At 43.8% G+C, this 16,413-nt stretch overlaps 1 protein-coding gene across 1 annotated transcript in view; it reads left to right on the forward strand.

Annotated features, from left to right (window-relative positions):
- The first annotated feature begins 532 nt into the window (after nucleotides 1-532).
- Nucleotides 533-16,413, forward strand: part of NAMPT (nicotinamide phosphoribosyltransferase) — a 51,579-nt gene continuing 35,698 nt past the window's right edge. Inside the window, exon 1 of the mRNA XM_088480264.1 lies at nucleotides 533-693. Within this exon, the coding sequence (XP_088336390.1) occupies nucleotides 640-693 (54 nt within the window). The 5' untranslated portion in view covers nucleotides 533-639. The remainder of the gene's footprint in view (nucleotides 694-16,413) is intronic.

Genomic DNA, 16,413 nt, shown 5'->3' on the forward strand with positions numbered 1-16,413 from the left:
GTGGATAAGTGGAATAGCCTCCCATCAGAGGTGGTAGAGGCTAAGACATGCATGGGATAGACATAAGGATATCCTTCAGATGAAGTAAGGATCAATAAGGGTTGAGGTAGCATGTATGTTTATAAATGGGGCAGACTAGATGGGCCAAGTGGTTCTTATCTGCCGTCAAATGTGACACATAGGATCATGGCAGCAATACATGGGCACATAGGTTGGCAGTATGCAATGTAGTATACATGTACTTACAGGAAAGTTTGAGCGTATGATGATGATACAGTGATACTTTCATTTCTTTCTTATGGAAAAAAACAGTGCGCCCATTCAGCAAAAGCGAAACTGACAGCAGCAGCAGCAGCTGGGCGGATCCCGGTGGGCAGCAACCAACCAATGATAGACCTGCCGATTTGACGTAATTGTTCTCGAGAGCAAAAAAATAAAAAATTGCTCTGACACCGACAATGCTAACTGCGAAAAGGTTATAGAAGACGGCACCTCCCTGTGACGTCACGGTACACAGCAGCCCCGCCCTCTCCCCTGGCACAGGAGAAGGTATAGAAGAACGGAGCGCCGCGCGGCTCAGTATTGTTCGCCCAGCAGCACAGAGCCGCGGACAGCGTGGTGACAGTTACCGGCGCGGAGATGGAATGTGGGGAAGCGGAATTCAACATTCTGTTGGCGACTGACTCGTACAAGGTGAGGAGCTGGTGTGGTGCGGTCATCTGCAGGGGTTACCGCTGTGCTCAGCCTCAGAGGGTTCGTGGCCTCTTCCGACACTACCTGCGGGCGCTGGAAGCGGGGAACGGCGGCATTGTGTGGTCAGAGCGGCGCCCCAGTCTGCTGCTCGGTGGTGACCCGGCCATGGTGTGCGGCGTGAAGGTCAGGTATCGCAGTGTGCATGCTCCCGTCACTAGTACTGACAGATGACCCTGTGTACACCTGGCTGGCACGGTGCTGGAGGGCAATCACTGCAGGAGGCAGCATCTCCAAACCCACCACGATCATCTGTATTTCATTCACTTCGCCTCACACCGGGAAGTAGCACTGGAGGCCTTTTGTCTTTCAGCTGATGACCCCAGACATTTTTCTTTATATTAAACATAAGCTGATGGTGATGTAGAGTCGGGCATATTTATTGTACCAGTCCCACATCTTCTCCATAGTCATTAGAAGTAGGGAACTTTATAGGCTGTTTTCCCATTTCTATTTACAAGTTATATCTGACAGGTTGATCCCAAAACAAGTGGTGGCACATAGTTCAGTTCAGTGTCTGTGTTGAGCACTGAGCTGTATTTTCTTGTATGTGAGTGATAGCAAGCTTTCATGTGCATGTTCATCTTTGGTAGTGCAGTAATATTACAATTTGACATCATTTATTACTAGAAAGTTTATCATTACAGCAGAATCTTTCTGTTATTAGTGTCCATTGCCAGTCTATGAAAAGCAAGTGTCTTAATAGTATATCATATTAATTAGTAATTGGATTGTGACCTTCCTCTTTCTTGGAAACCGTTTCATAATGTAAGTTTCACTTCTGATAAAACAGGTAACGGCATGGTAATATCATGTGATCTTTGGAATTTTAGTCTGGAGCAAAGTGCCTTACCAAGGTCGGTGTTCAGCAGGTCATCCTATGTGGTGGGAGCACAAAGTATGAATACGTTGTATTCTATTAATCATCAGTCTTGATGATTGTTAATTTGTTCATATGTCTTATCCTTCAGAAATGTGTGTAATGGTGGTTGTGTTTTTTTTTTTTTTTTACACTTTGCCAAACAAAGGGTGGAATTCAATTGTTTTAGCATTCCCTATTTTCCATATAAAGTGACAGGAGATTGCAGGGCGCTATTCAATTGATGCAGATTATTGTGCCCATAGAGGTCGGGTTTAGCTACCCCCGACCAAAGTGCTGGGTGCAGTCGCGAAAAGTGCCGTCTGGGCGCCCAAACGGGGCATTTTTCGTATTATTCAGGTAAAAGTACAGTCAGTTTACACGCTATTGATCCAGACACAATTCGGCGCAAAGGAATTATACAGACCCAAGTACAGTATACATACGCAGCGCTTCCGGACCAGATGTTAGGCATCAGCAAGAAACCCATCGTCTATCAGCATTCAACACGAAGACTTAAGACCCACTGTTGGAGCACACATATTTATCCCCCCCCAGGAATAGACAAAACAATAGAGACGTTTGTTGCTGATGCTATTGGTTCCCAAGGGGGATCCATCTGTTACAGAGCATTTAACAGGCTGATTCAAATAGACACAACCCAGCCTCCGACAACTGAGGGTCCCTAGATTCCCGCCACATGCAACATCCTAACAGTTATTCATATCATATACATTTTGTTGCTTGAAGTCTCTGCGGTCCATAAGTGGAGAATGCATGATGCGATCTCCCCACCGATAATACCGGAATACTGTGGAAAGAGTACGCATCAGTACAAAACCAAACACAGCTTACTTATCATGTATAAAATCTTAGTTACCAAACAATCTTTATTTCATAGCATTTATACTAAATGAACAAACTTAAATCTTATACCTTAAAGCTTATGAAACCTTGTATGGGAATATGTCATGTGTGAGTTTGCGGGGCTTGATATAAAGACGCTAGTTAACTTGGTGTGTGTGCATTTAGCTACTAAACTGTGTTTTCATATAGGAATTTAGGCATTCGCTAATATGCGACTAGTTAACAGCGCAATTGTGCGTATTACTGTGTATATGAGAAATGATGAAAGATGCAATCGCATGGTGCTAATAGTAATATCGCCATATGTACTTAAATGTGAGTTTATCTAAAATGGCGCTTGGGCAGCCATTCGCAAAATGGCGTCTTGCGATCTAATTTCCAAGATGGCGTCTTGCGGCCAGTCGCAAGATGGCGTCGCCGCAATTCAATTTTAAACTGATCTTATCTCAGCCCATTATCCAGCTTCGACAGTGGGTTAGGGTTACGGGGTAGAATAGGGTTAGTTTATACTTTCCTTTTGACTTTCGGGATCTTCAGCCCTGCCGGGCTTCCGCTGTCGGGATTTGAACCGCTGGCCATGTGGCTGGGGGTAATACCTACTACACCCCTTTACATATCTTATAAAGGAGTTTTGAATTTATTAAATCCTCTTAGTGCCGTTTTTTTTTTTTTTTTTTGTTACCGTTCGACTGTGTATACTGTAAGCCTCCATCAAATAAACACAAGTATGATTTCAGAACTTTATTAGTGTATTATGTTTAAGTAGGTAGTTTACAAAAAAAAATATAAACATCGGATAACATCGATGTTCCAGAACCAATGTTTAGGGCTAAACATTCTTTTGTATCCAATGTTAAAAACATTCCAATGTTTTCTTTAGATGTCCCATCCCTACTTCTCGGTGAAGCTGCCGCTGCGCATGCGCACTGCGTCTGCTTCTGGGGCCGGCCGGGGGCTGCGGGGGAGAGATTGAAAGAGCTCTCTCCTGCCCCTGGAGACTCCATAGACAAACAATAGTTTACACCATCTGAAGATGGTGTAAACTATCGCTGCTTTTTGGAGTTTAGTACATAGGGGTAAGATTATAGTCCCCATTGATAATGGGGACTGCGATCTGCAGTGCTAATTAGCACTTTGCCGGAGATTATTGGGAGACATAGGATCGATATAAAACTGCAGTTTCTGCATAATTTTCTGTAAAAATCCGTTTGATACATAAGCCCCCATGTGTTTTTAAATCTCACCTGCTGGTAGCATTTAAGGACAAGTTTGGATAACACTCAGCAATCATGACATCATGATGTAACAAGTGTAATGTGTACAGATACTTTCCTAATGCTTGGCTGATACCCCTTTCAGACATACCGAGAATCCCGGGAATTTGGCCTGCCTCAGCCAAATTCCCGGGTTGCCGCGTATGTCTGAAAGGTACCTACCCGAGAACACATTCTCGGGTAGCTGACCCTTCAATCGACCAGGGAATTTCCCGGGACTTAAGTCCCGGGAAATTACCCTGCTTATGTCTGAATGGTGCTACCTGGGAATTTACTACTCCCGGGCTGCACCAAGCAGCTTTTACATTGAGTTGGCAGAGCAGAGCGTCCTATAGGACGCTCGGCGCTTCCGCTCACCACCCCACACGCCGGTGGCTGTGTCGCTGTAGATCGCGACAGAGGACCCCAGCCGGACGCCGGGTCACCCGCCAACGCTGGGGACCGGCGACAGGTCTTTGGCACAGCGGGCCGCCCACACTCCCGCTGGACCACCAGGGCAGTACATTAACAGAAGGGGTTCTATCTCTTCCCCATTGGGGGGGAGGGGGGGACGAAAAGTAGGGATAAAAAAAAAAAAATTTATTACTAAAATAAAATTAAAAAAAATGGCTGAATTGGGATTGGCCGGCTGCTTGCTACATTTTGATGACCTCATCAGCGGTAGCCAGAGAGGGGATAGGCTACGAGGGGCAGAGTAGAGGCAGGTAATCTAAAAAACCTTGCTCTTGTCTGAAAGGGGTCTACTTGGGAATTTCCCGGGTAGACGCTGTAGTATCAAAGGGGTGTCTCGACCAAATACCCAGGATTTTGCACTGGATAAATTCCCGGGTCGTATGTCTGAAAGGGGTATTAGTGTCACTCACCTATTCACTTATTTAATCAGAGGAACATTATAATCACAATTTGCTAATAGTTATATTCAGCATTTTAATTTGTGCTATTGAATGCAAGCTTGATGTGCCCCTGCGTCTACCCATTCGCACACTGTCCATCCTTTGTGCTCTCTCTATCTGTATGATCGTTACATGATTTGTATGATTAGCACACTCTCTGAATTGTATGATGAGAATTTACACGTCATGTCTTGATGTACAACTGTTCTCACATGACATCCATACCTCTATTCTGTTTGTTTTATTCTGATTACAGAACTTGTTTTCTTGTCTGCCCAACATTTTGAAACTTGTGATGCCTTTATAGATACACAGATTATTGTAATATCAGGGGTAGAGACTTGAAATAGAATTTTGAGTGAAGTTCTAAGAAAATAAGTGAACTTTTCATACATTGGGTATTGTTTTATACTGTAATATAGAATTCTATGGCACGATTCTATTCAACGCGATGTAAATAGCGCCGGGAGATAGCCCCCGAGCTATTCAGTTCATCGCGATGTTAGGTCGGGGAAGGCTCGTTCTCGCGCCTTAAACAGGGTGTCTAGGCACGATAACGGGCATTCCCCGGCGCGAGGCTGTTTTCCAGGCGCGAAGGGCAGAAAACAGCCTCACGCCGGGACTTTTGTCGGATTTCTTATCTCATCCCCAGAGGGATGAGAGAAGAAATCATTAGTCGGACTTGGTAGCGCTGTGTATTGAATAGCTCCGGGAGCTCACTCCCGGCGCTATTTACATCGCGTTGAATAGAATCGTGCCCTATGACTTGCCAGACAGAATACATCACTTGCAAATCAGTGTTTCAGAGAACTTTCCACAAATGGTTAAATATTTTTTTATAAGTAGCATCACTTTGGAATTTGCATAGAGGTACATGCTGGACATCTTTGTTGGTGATTTAAGCCATCTGAATCGGTGTTGAAAAAGAGATGTATATATTGTGTGCAGGGAAGTGAAAAGCTTCTACCTCCATTTCTTTACTAAAACTATGAAACTGAGCTCTAGGTTCAAAACATCTACTCTTTAGCTGGGTACACCCTGTTAGATATAACGCCCCTTTCTTTGAATAGGCAATATATCTATAGCGCATCCCAGGGTGTGTACAATGGCTGTCTATCTAAAATGGTTATACAAACCACCCTTATCCTGCGCCTATACAGAGAACCTAGCAGCTACTCATACAGAGGCCCTGATTCAGAGCCGGACCCTCTGACAGAGCGCTCGCTCTGAATCAGGGCCGTCCCTCCTTCATTTTGGAGAGGCCACCTGGCTGCTCGCATAGTTGTGGGTGACCACCCACAACTATAGCGAGCGGCCAAAATGATGGCCACGATGGTCAAGACCATCGCGACCATCGGGCTTGCGAGGAGACCCTGTGGTAGGTTTTCGCTGCCGCAAGCCCAGGAGTGCTTTTGGCTCTATCAGAGCCAAAAGCACTCCCACTGACATCATTAGTGATGTCAGTGGGGCCGGACGCAGACGGTAGGCGTTCCCATGGGAACGCTTCCGTCCGGGCAGCCACGCCCCCAGCACGCCCACCAAAGGGGGCGTCTGTCAATCACCATCGACAGCACGCCCCCTTTGGTTCGAGACCCATAACGACGGCTTGGCCGTCGTTATTCGGGTCTCGCGTATGCGCACGACGGAGGTGCCTCCGTCGTGCGCATGCGCACTTGGGCACCATCGACCCACTCGCCAGCGCTCGCGAGCGGGTCTAAATCAGGCCCAGAGTCCCCTGTTAGTGGGACTGGATAAGAAAGATAGAAAAAGGTCTGTGAGAGAGCGCTTAAGTAACTTTACAGTTTTTTTTACTGGAGAAATAAGAAAAGGCCAATTTTAGACAATTCCACCGGCCGAATTCAATAGTCAAACTTTCCCAAAAGGCATCAGAATATGCACAGGTAAGTACAAAACACCAAAACAAACGCGTTTTGAGTCTCAAGGCTGTCTGTCAAACATATGCCTGTGCATAGAGAGAAGTTATTTTTGTATGCAAAGGTGACCAGTTAGTGGCACCCTGAGAATTTCCTAATTTCCTCTTTCTGTGTACAGTGGACATGTCTGTGAAAGATGTTGTTCAGACATATCCAATCTGCTAGTGTGTACGGGTGACCCGCCGATCGCCCTTACACATGCTGCGGGACTCAGCAGTGATTGACAGCTCAATTGGGCGGGCAATTTAAATGCCGTCTTTTTGAGCTGTCAAGCCTGGCACATCGGGCAGACAAATTGGTAAGTGTGTATACACTTACCAATCGTCAGGTAGGCGGGTCGACCTAGTGTGTACCCAGCTTTATTCTACCGATGTAAATTGAGAAGGTGAAATCCAAACGAAAGCAGGCTTCTATTGTACCAAGGTGATTCTGCAGTTGTCTTAGCTAGCCAGGGATTATAGGCATTTTCCAAATGTGAATAGATGTATCTGGGGTTTTCTCATTTATTGGGTGCTTTCCATAGCAGACAACTGTGATATGATGTAAACTTCTCTTGGAATGTTCCTTTCTGCTGCTGTAGCTGCATTTCCAAGAAACTGTGAAACCATACATAGAATAGAAACTGAAAGTGCATAGAGTTAGTGGGAAATGCTTGTCTGCAGAATCCCATACAGGCTTTTTACCCTCTTAATGTGAGTTAAGACAACATTTCTAGAAACTTACATATACCTCTGCATGTTGCATTTCAATGCTGGTCATCACATGCGTTTTCCATGGATGTTTAGAAACCTAGAATTTTACGGCAGATAAGAACCACTTGGCTCATCTAGTCTGCCCTTTCTATTTGAGATTCCCTTGCAGTGGGGATTACAATTACATTTGCTACTAGTACTTATCATATAGCTGCCATTTGGCGTTCCCATGTACATTACAAGTTTTGTTAAGCATTATTGGTTGACAGTCACAGTGTAAATTACATGAAATGTGTACATACAAAAAGTAAGCAACTATTGTCATGTTAAAAAGTATAGCAGTGAGTTGTTAACATAATGCATCTGAAAAATAATTTTTCTCCTTCATCCACTAGGGGACACTGGAGTCTCAGTACAGTGTGGTATAGATGTGAGATAACCGGGAGCTGGCACTTTAATAAATCTGAATAGTAGCTAGTTCCTCCCCCTCTATACCCCCCTACAGGTCAGTCTTAAGAAACTGTGCCTGAGGAGAGCTGGAAAATAGAATAATAGAGAAGAGAAGCTAGAACATACATGAACAAACAAGCAAATATGCAAACAAATCAAGCAGACCTTGAAGAAAAATGACTGTCCAAACCAGGAAGAAAAATAACCAATGCAGGTGGTACAGCGCCCTGTGGAATCAGAGAAAGGGATTTATCGGTAAGTACCGAAATCCTGTTTTCTCCTTCATCCACTAGAGGACACTGGAGTCTCAGTACAGTGGGGACGTCCCAGAGCTCACATCCCGGGCGGGAGAGCGCCGAGAACACTTGCAAAACAGCACGGCCATACTGTGAAGCAGATGCCGCAAACGTGTCAAAACGGTACAACTTTGCAAAAGTATGCCGGCCTGACCAAGTGGCCGCCCGACAAAGCCGAGTCAGGGAAACACCACGGGCAGCCGCCCATGAAGGACCCACAGGGCGCATTGAATGCGCTGTGATTGAAGTAGGAGGTTGTTTTGATGCAACCAGATGGGCTTGTCTGATTGTCAGACGAATCCATCTAGAAATAGTTGCCTTAGAAACTGGCCAGCCCGGATGCCCCATATCATATCGAACAAACAGCGTATCCGACTTCCGGAGGGATGCAGTCCTATCAACATATATCTGTAGAGCCCGGACAACGTCTAGAGTGCTCCATGGTGCAGATAAACACAATTTTATTTTACCACAATGTTGCTAAGATCACACGTCGGTGCTACAGTGCCGCACGTACCTTAAAATAAACAGTGTGGGCTGGTTACCGCGTGACATGTATCCACCGGACATGCTCCAGACGCTTTCCTGGGATACCGTCGGGCTCACACACCCCGTGGGCGGGGCTTCTCTGACGTGAACTCCAGAGACTCCCGTCTACCTCCACAGCACGTCCAGGTCTGACGTGGTCCAACCGGCAGTGGCCTGCTAGGAGTGTCATATCTCCTCATTTTGTTATTTTTTTTTTATATTTTACTGTGTAAAAGTTGCAGGTGTGGAAAAAATTCTGCAAAGTAATGGCCCCCACACACGTACGATGCTTTAAACCATATTGCGTTTTCCATGCTTTGGAACGACAAATTGTTTAAAAAGTGCCGTGTGTAGGCATAACTATGCCGATGCGCGCTCTCTCTGTCGTTGGTCATGTTCGGTGATCTCCAACATGTAGAAAGATCACAACCTGTCTTTCAACGATTTGCCAGACATCGGTCCGTGTGCACGCACGGTGAATGGTGTCATGGACGACACAGATGCCCGCACAAATTTGTGCGTTCTGTGCGGCAAACACCTGTGATTAAAGACACAGATGCAAGGACGGATCCGTGAGATCTGTCCGCGCATCTGTGTACAAAAAAAAAAAAACTGGGGCTCCCCCTCTTCTAGGCTCAACCAGAAGCGGGCTCTGGAGAACCAGTACTGGTTGTGTTAAGTATAGGGGACAAGTGATGTAGGGGTCCCCTGTATTTAGCACAATTGGCATTGGGCTTTTCAGAACCACCCTGGTTTTCAAAATACTTTGAACAAAAAACGTAGGGGAGTCCCCTGTATTTGGCGGAACCAGCACTGGGCTCTGAGCCGTCCTGGTTATGGAAAATACAGGGGACAAAGAGTAGGGTTCCCCTGTATTATCTATAACCAGCATCAAACGTTTTCTAACGGGGTAGTAATGCCACAGCCAGGGGGAACCCTTTCACCGGGACCCCCGGCCAATGCATTGCCACTGACTTCTAGTCATCCCAGGCCAGGGATCAAGGGGTCCCCCTCTCCAGGGCACCCTAGGCTGATAACCCGGGGCTATCCCAGGCACCCCTGGAGTGGTGGGTGCCGGGTTGATGGTGCAGTGTAATTGAAAGAGTTAAAAATATTGTCTTTTGCAGTAGAACTACAGGTCCCAGTATGTATGTGTGTATATATATATATATAATGTGTGCGTGCATGCGCACACACACACACACACACACACACACACAGTACTTTGCAAAAAGTTTAGGCAGGTGTGGAAGAATGCTTTCAAAAATAGAAATGTTAATAGTTTATTTTTGGCAATAAAATACAAAGTGAATGAACAGAAGAGAAATCTAAAATCAAATCAATATTTGGTGTGCCTTCAAAACAGCATCAATTCTTTTAGGTACACTTGCACACAGTTTCTGAAGGAACTCAGCAGGGAGGTTGTTCCAAACACCTAACCACAGATCATCTGTGGATTTAGGCTTGCTCAAATGCTTCTGTCTCTTCGTGTAATCCCAGACAGACTCGATGTTGCGATCAGGGCTTTCTGTGGACCATAACATGAGATATACATACTATTGACCGGCAGTCATAAGACCAACAGCGGCATTGCGATGTTCATATTACCGACGGGCCATTAAGTAGCACCTGCTTTGAAATCTTTGCCTGGGAGAGACCTTGCTGAAGCAGTATAACTACCTTGAGTCTTGTTGCTGTACTCAGTCTTGCCATGGTGTATATCTCACACACAATAACTAAAGAGATATACTTTACTAAGCTATATTAACATGGGAATATTAAGGTAATTGTGTTGTAATAATATAGATATGAAGTGGGAAAATATATAGTAATAATGTAAGATATTTTATTACGTTCTAGAAAGTTATTTCAAAGTTATAAGTTTAAATGGCTACCATCAAGGTTTTTTGGACATAAGCCAAGTGAGGAAAGACGTGCATAGGCCAAGTAAAGCAAGATACGTGTGTAGATAGTTACTTGTTAAGTCAAGGGTACTTTCCCATGGATCTACAGATGAGTCTTGAAGACATCATCTGATAAGCTAAGTAATAAAAATCTGAGCAAAGGTTCGCTCGGTAGGAGACTGGGGATTGAAGTTCTAGCATGAAATGCTGCGGAGACACGAAACTATAAAATGTTTTCTTTGTATTATTTTGTATTTATACGTAATTTTACTTAATTCAACAAAAATTATATAATTTTTGATTGGACATTGAATCATTTAAACAATATGTCCTTTTACTGTTTATTTTAAAGACTGTAAAGGTGGGTACACACCTAAGCGATATATCTGCAGATCAAGTGCTCTGCAGATGATGGTCATTCATACACACTGAACAACCATCATATGCATGCTGCAGCGGGTCCTGGGGGGCGTGTCCCACCCCCCCTCCCCGCAGCTGCCGCTATGTGTGTACGGGCGATCTGCAGACCGCCCGTACACACTTGCCGATGGACAGATATGTCTGCAGACGCCGTTCACAGACATATCGCTGGAACACACTGGCCGACGTGCAGCATATATATTGGCCGAACAATTGATCGGCCAATATATCTGTCATTACACTCATTCATGGTCAACAAGGTTGTATGTGTTTAGGCCAGCCTTTACGGTGTCTGTATGTGTTTGGGAAAGGCCTTCATGGAGCCTGTTTGTGTGATAAGGTTCTGACTTCAGGTATTGCTTCGGTTAACACTTGAAGGAGGAATACATAGGGCAGTATTCAATTAGTTTCGCACCCACGATACTACTTCGCATGCCGGACTTCTCGCCTACATTACTTTTTCGCATGCAAAACACGCATCGGGCGAGCTCCCGCTATTCGCCGTATTCAGTTAGAAAGGAGGCGAAAACGGCACCCAACGAAACTGAAGCAGGCAAAAAACTCTGCCTGACATCCCCCCCAAAAGATGCACTAACATTGGGGATCACTATATATGCCCCCGATTAGCCCTAATGAAGGTATTTGAGGTACTTCAATAGGTGCCAATTAGCGGATTAACAGAAGTGTTGAAGAATGGCATTAAGCAGTATTTTTTTGTGAAAATAAGTAGTCCCAGAAAATTCGGGGTACTTGAAAATGGGGGCTAGCATATTATTAAGTTGCTAAAGTGAAGATTTAAATGACGTAAAAAATACACCTTCTGCAAGCACCTGCAATAAAAAAACACCTGCCCCATACTTGGGGACCCCCCAGAAGTCTATTTCGCTAGTTTTTAAGTTTGTCCCCCAACTTTGAACTTTTTTGCCCCCAAAATGAAAATAATTTTCCGGTGTGTATTAAAGTATTTTTTTAATTTATTTTTTTTACACCGTTTATCTTTTGGGAACTGTTCCAAGGGTGCAGGGGGGTTTCCAGAAGTATGCAACCCAAAACCGCAATTCTGCACTTTTTTCCGCCTGCTATTCATAGGTGAATCTTATTTGCGTATTACATTGCATCGACTTTCCGTATACGCCAAAAGTCTTTGCAGTTTAATACGGCGATACTTTTCCGCCTGGCGAAATGACGTCATCCGCGAAAATTTTTTTGCAGATTCGGCCCTTTCGCCTGCAATTGAATACGGGCCAAGTCCCAAGTGAATATTGAAAAACATAAAAATTGTCCACTTAAGCGCTAGGGTTGATAGAAACATGCATAGGAACCCCAGATGGTGGATCTAGGGTTAAACAGGAGTGATGTCCCACTTCCTTAGGATAATAAACTTTATTTCTTACTCAAGAAATGTCCCAGATAGTTCCACATTAATTAAGGTAGATCAGATACAGCCACAATATATAATAATTGACAGATGCAAGTTCGGTAGGTTGGGGGGGGGGGGGGGGCGCACCTGTCACAACCTGTAACACAAGGATGGTGGATCCCGAAAGTAAGTCTGTTATCCTCAAATGCAAGAGAGATGAGAGCAGTTTGGAAGGTAAATTTAAAATTTCCAAGATGTCCTGCAGGGAGCCCATTTGATAATACTTTCAGGCAATGTGACAGTAGTAACGTATCTAAATCGCCAGGGGCGGTACCCTAAGTCTTGCCATTATGAAAGAGGTCTCAAGGATCATTATATGGGCAGAAAAAATATCTTCTCTCACTCTCCGTGCTGCATGTATTTGGCAAGGAGAACGTCCTATCAGATTTTCTAAGCAGAAAATAAATTCTTCCAGGAGAATGGGCATTAAATCTGAAACGTGAACACAAAACTACCACAATTCTTCTCAAAACACCATATACCAGACACACAAGGTGTAGACACCCTTGCACAAAAGTGGAATTTCACCCTGGGGTATGTTTTCCTACTGATATACCGTACATTAAGAAAAATCTGGGAAGAACAGGCAGAAGTAATAGCAATCTTACTGTATTTGCCCAGAAGAGCATGGTTTGCAACAGCATTAGAAACGACAGTGGAAGAACCAAGGGTGCTACCAGTCTGATCAGACCTAATGACGCAAGGTCCATTATTTCATCAGAATCCAGTAGTCCTCAATTCATGGCCTGGAGATTGAGCGGAAAATGCTAAAACAGAAGGGTCTTTCTGAACAAGTAGACCGAGAGAGAGAGAATATGAATCTTCAGAGGTTTAATAGAAGAGGCATATTTACTATAGTGCGGGTTTTTAGAAGTGGAGATGTTGCCCATAGCAACCAATCTAGTGTTCCTGCTAGACTGGGGGAACGGCCAGTCGGGGAGGAGGTGTGACACTCCGATTTGAGGGTGTGCCCAGCACTTGCGAGGGTGCTGGGTTTCCCCCAAGCTCTCACCTCATGGTGAATACATGGCATGCGCACGGCGCCTATTCACCCAGCGGCGATCTGTCACCACGAGGCTTGAGGGCATGCTGTTTTAGTGGGGCGCTGCTAAAAGGGCAGGGTGCATTTTGTCCTTTTAAAATCTGGCAGGGTGTGGCAACCCCGCTATAACAAGCTAGCGGGAACACTACAATCGGAATCTATTTCACATTTATCTAGAACAGTATTTTCTAACCTAAGGCACACTAACAATACAGATTTTTAGGATATCTATGCTTGAGCACAGATGGTTGATTCAAAATAACTGAGGTACTAATTAAGCCACCTGTGCTCAGGTATGGCTAGCCTTAAAACCAGGATTGTTAGTGTGCCTTGAGGATGGAGGTTGGGAAACTCTGTTCTAGAAGATAATGGCTAGAATCTGGTTGCTATGGGCAACAACTCCAATTCTAAAAACCAGCACTTTAGTAAATATACCTCTAAGACTTGGAAATCTTTCATAGGAATGGAAACTGAAGCAGTAAGAGCAGACATCTTGCAAGTACTGAAATTTTTACATGAAGGGTTTATTAAAGATGTGGCAGTCTCAACTATTAAAGTACAAATATCAACCCTAAGTGTACTTTTGTAAAAGAAAATGGTGGAAGATGTATTGATTTAAGAGATTCTGTCAGGCAATCAAAAGAATTTGTCCACAAATTAGACCTTTCATAGCCCTGTGGGACCTGAATCTAATTTTGAAGGCATTGATAGTGACACACTGTAAGGCGCGACAGTTAATCTGCTTTAAATATTTAACATGGAAAGTGGTCTTTTTGGAGGCAATAACATCAGCTAGAAGAGTGAGTGAACTACAGGCCTTATGGACAGAGTAGCCATACCAAAATATCATGCCAGATAGGGTGAAATTGAGAATGAATCCAGAATTTGTACCTAAAATAGTTTCTATTTACCATTTCAACCAAGATATTACATTACCAGTTTTCTTTCCTCACCCGAAGAATGATAGAGAGATCTTGTGAGAACAATCTCTGTATATCTATTCAGGGTGAAAGAATTCAGGAAAACAAAACACTTAATAGATTTATCAACATAATTGAAAAAGATCATGGGCCTACTAAACAGACCATTGCAAGATGGATAAGAGGTTATCATTTTTATCTATATAGCAGTATCTACTTCTTGGGCAATAAAGGCGGAAGTATAAATTAAAGACTTTTTGTAAAGCAGCAGCATGGTCTTCCGTGCATACATTTACATGCCATTATGCATTGGATCTGTCCGAAGCTCATTTCGGAGATAAAAGTTCTTCAGGATGCACTTAAATAGAAATTATAGTGTACTGTGCAAAAGTTTTTAGGCAGGTGTGGAAAAAAATGCTGCAAAGTAAGAATGCTTATTTTTATCAATTAACAAAATGCATAATTAATGAACAGAAGAGAAATCTAAATCAAATACATTTTTGATGTGACCACCCTTTACCTTCAAAACCACATAATTTCTTCTAGGTACACTTGCACACAGTTTTTGAAGGCACTCGGCAGGGGGGGTTGTTCCAAATATTTTGGATAACTAACCACAGATCATTTGTGGATGTAGGCTTGCTCAAATCCTTCTGTCTCTTTGTGTAATCCCAGACAAACTTGATGTTGAGATCAGGGCTCTGTGGGGGCCATATCATCACTTCCAGGACTCCATGTTCTGCTTTACGCTGAAGATAGTCTTAATGACATTGGGGTCGTTGTACTGCTGCAGAATCCCAGATGGTATTGCATGATGGATACGTACCTGTCTGTATTTTTTCAGCATTGAGGACACCATTAATCCAGACCAAATCCCCCCACTCCATTTGCTGAAATGCAGCCCAAAATTTGCAAGGAACCACCACCATGCTTCACTGATGCCTGCAGATGCTCATTATTGTACCTTTCTTCTGCCCTGCGACTCAGAACTGGCAGAAACCAGTGGGACATAGCTACACCCATCTACTGTCTGGCTTCATGGAAGAACTGAGGCCAAAAGCAATGCCTTTGATGTGGAAACAAGGCCATGCGACTCAACTATGCACGAAAACATAGTGGGTGCTGGGGTGCAGAGAAATGGCAGCAGGTGCTCTGGACTGACGAGTCAAAATATGAAATATTTGGGTGTGTAGCCGAAGGCAGTTTGTTCGTGAAGGGCTGGGGTGTGGTACAATGAGTGTCTGCAGGCAAGAGTGAAGCATGGTGGAGGTTCCTTGCAAGTTTGAGGCTGCATTTCAGGAAATGGAGTTGGGGATTTGGTCAGGATTAATGGTGTCCTCAATGCTGATGAAAATAGACAGGTACTTATCTCATGCAATACCATCATGGAGGTGTCTGATTTGGCTTCAGGTTTATTCTGCAGCAGGACAATGACCCCAAACATACAGCAAATGTCATTAAGAACTACATTCAGTGTAAAGAAGAGCAAGGAGTCCTGGAAGTGATATGGCCCCCACAGATGTCAAGATCCAATAGAGCATGTGGGAATCTCCTTCATGGTATTTTAAATGTACTGTGGAACTTGTCCAATGAAAATTTTTGGTGTTTGTTTTTTTTTAGTTTGTTTTTAATACTAAGTTAGAAATCTTTGCTGCCTGGTCAGAAGTTTAATCATTGACATGTGAAATGCACATGCTGCATTTAAATTGAGTCTAACACATGACCGTAGGTGTTACCAAGCCTAGTGCAGCCATGCAACATGACTTGTCCAGCTTTAGATTTTGACCTTGAGTATTATAGTTGGCAGCGTGCTGTTGGGTCTGAGGGCAAACTGCTCCTAACTGCTATTTGTGTACAGCATGTTTATCCATTAGTGCTATGTACACACCTTGCACAATGTCTTTTTAGAAGCAATTAAATGTATTCTTAACAAGACTGATCTGTGACAGATTTAGAAGGTGGTGGATACTCATTTTGAGCTGAATACAAGGAGCACCCTGCCTTGTATTGTATGCTTTCAAAAAGTTTTGTGTCCACTACTTGGGCTAATTACAAACTAGGATTGTCCTATTTGTATTCTGTGTAAACTTGCAATGTCTTAATAAGAATAGGATAATAACTTGATATCGTTCAATTAACTATAATTGATAGTTTTGGGTAGAAT

The sequence above is a fragment of the Taudactylus pleione genome, unplaced genomic scaffold (genome assembly GCF_031769625.1).
Source record: "Taudactylus pleione unplaced genomic scaffold, aTauple2 ptg000251l, whole genome shotgun sequence".
Classification (NCBI taxonomy): domain Eukaryota; kingdom Metazoa; phylum Chordata; class Amphibia; order Anura; family Myobatrachidae; genus Taudactylus; species Taudactylus pleione.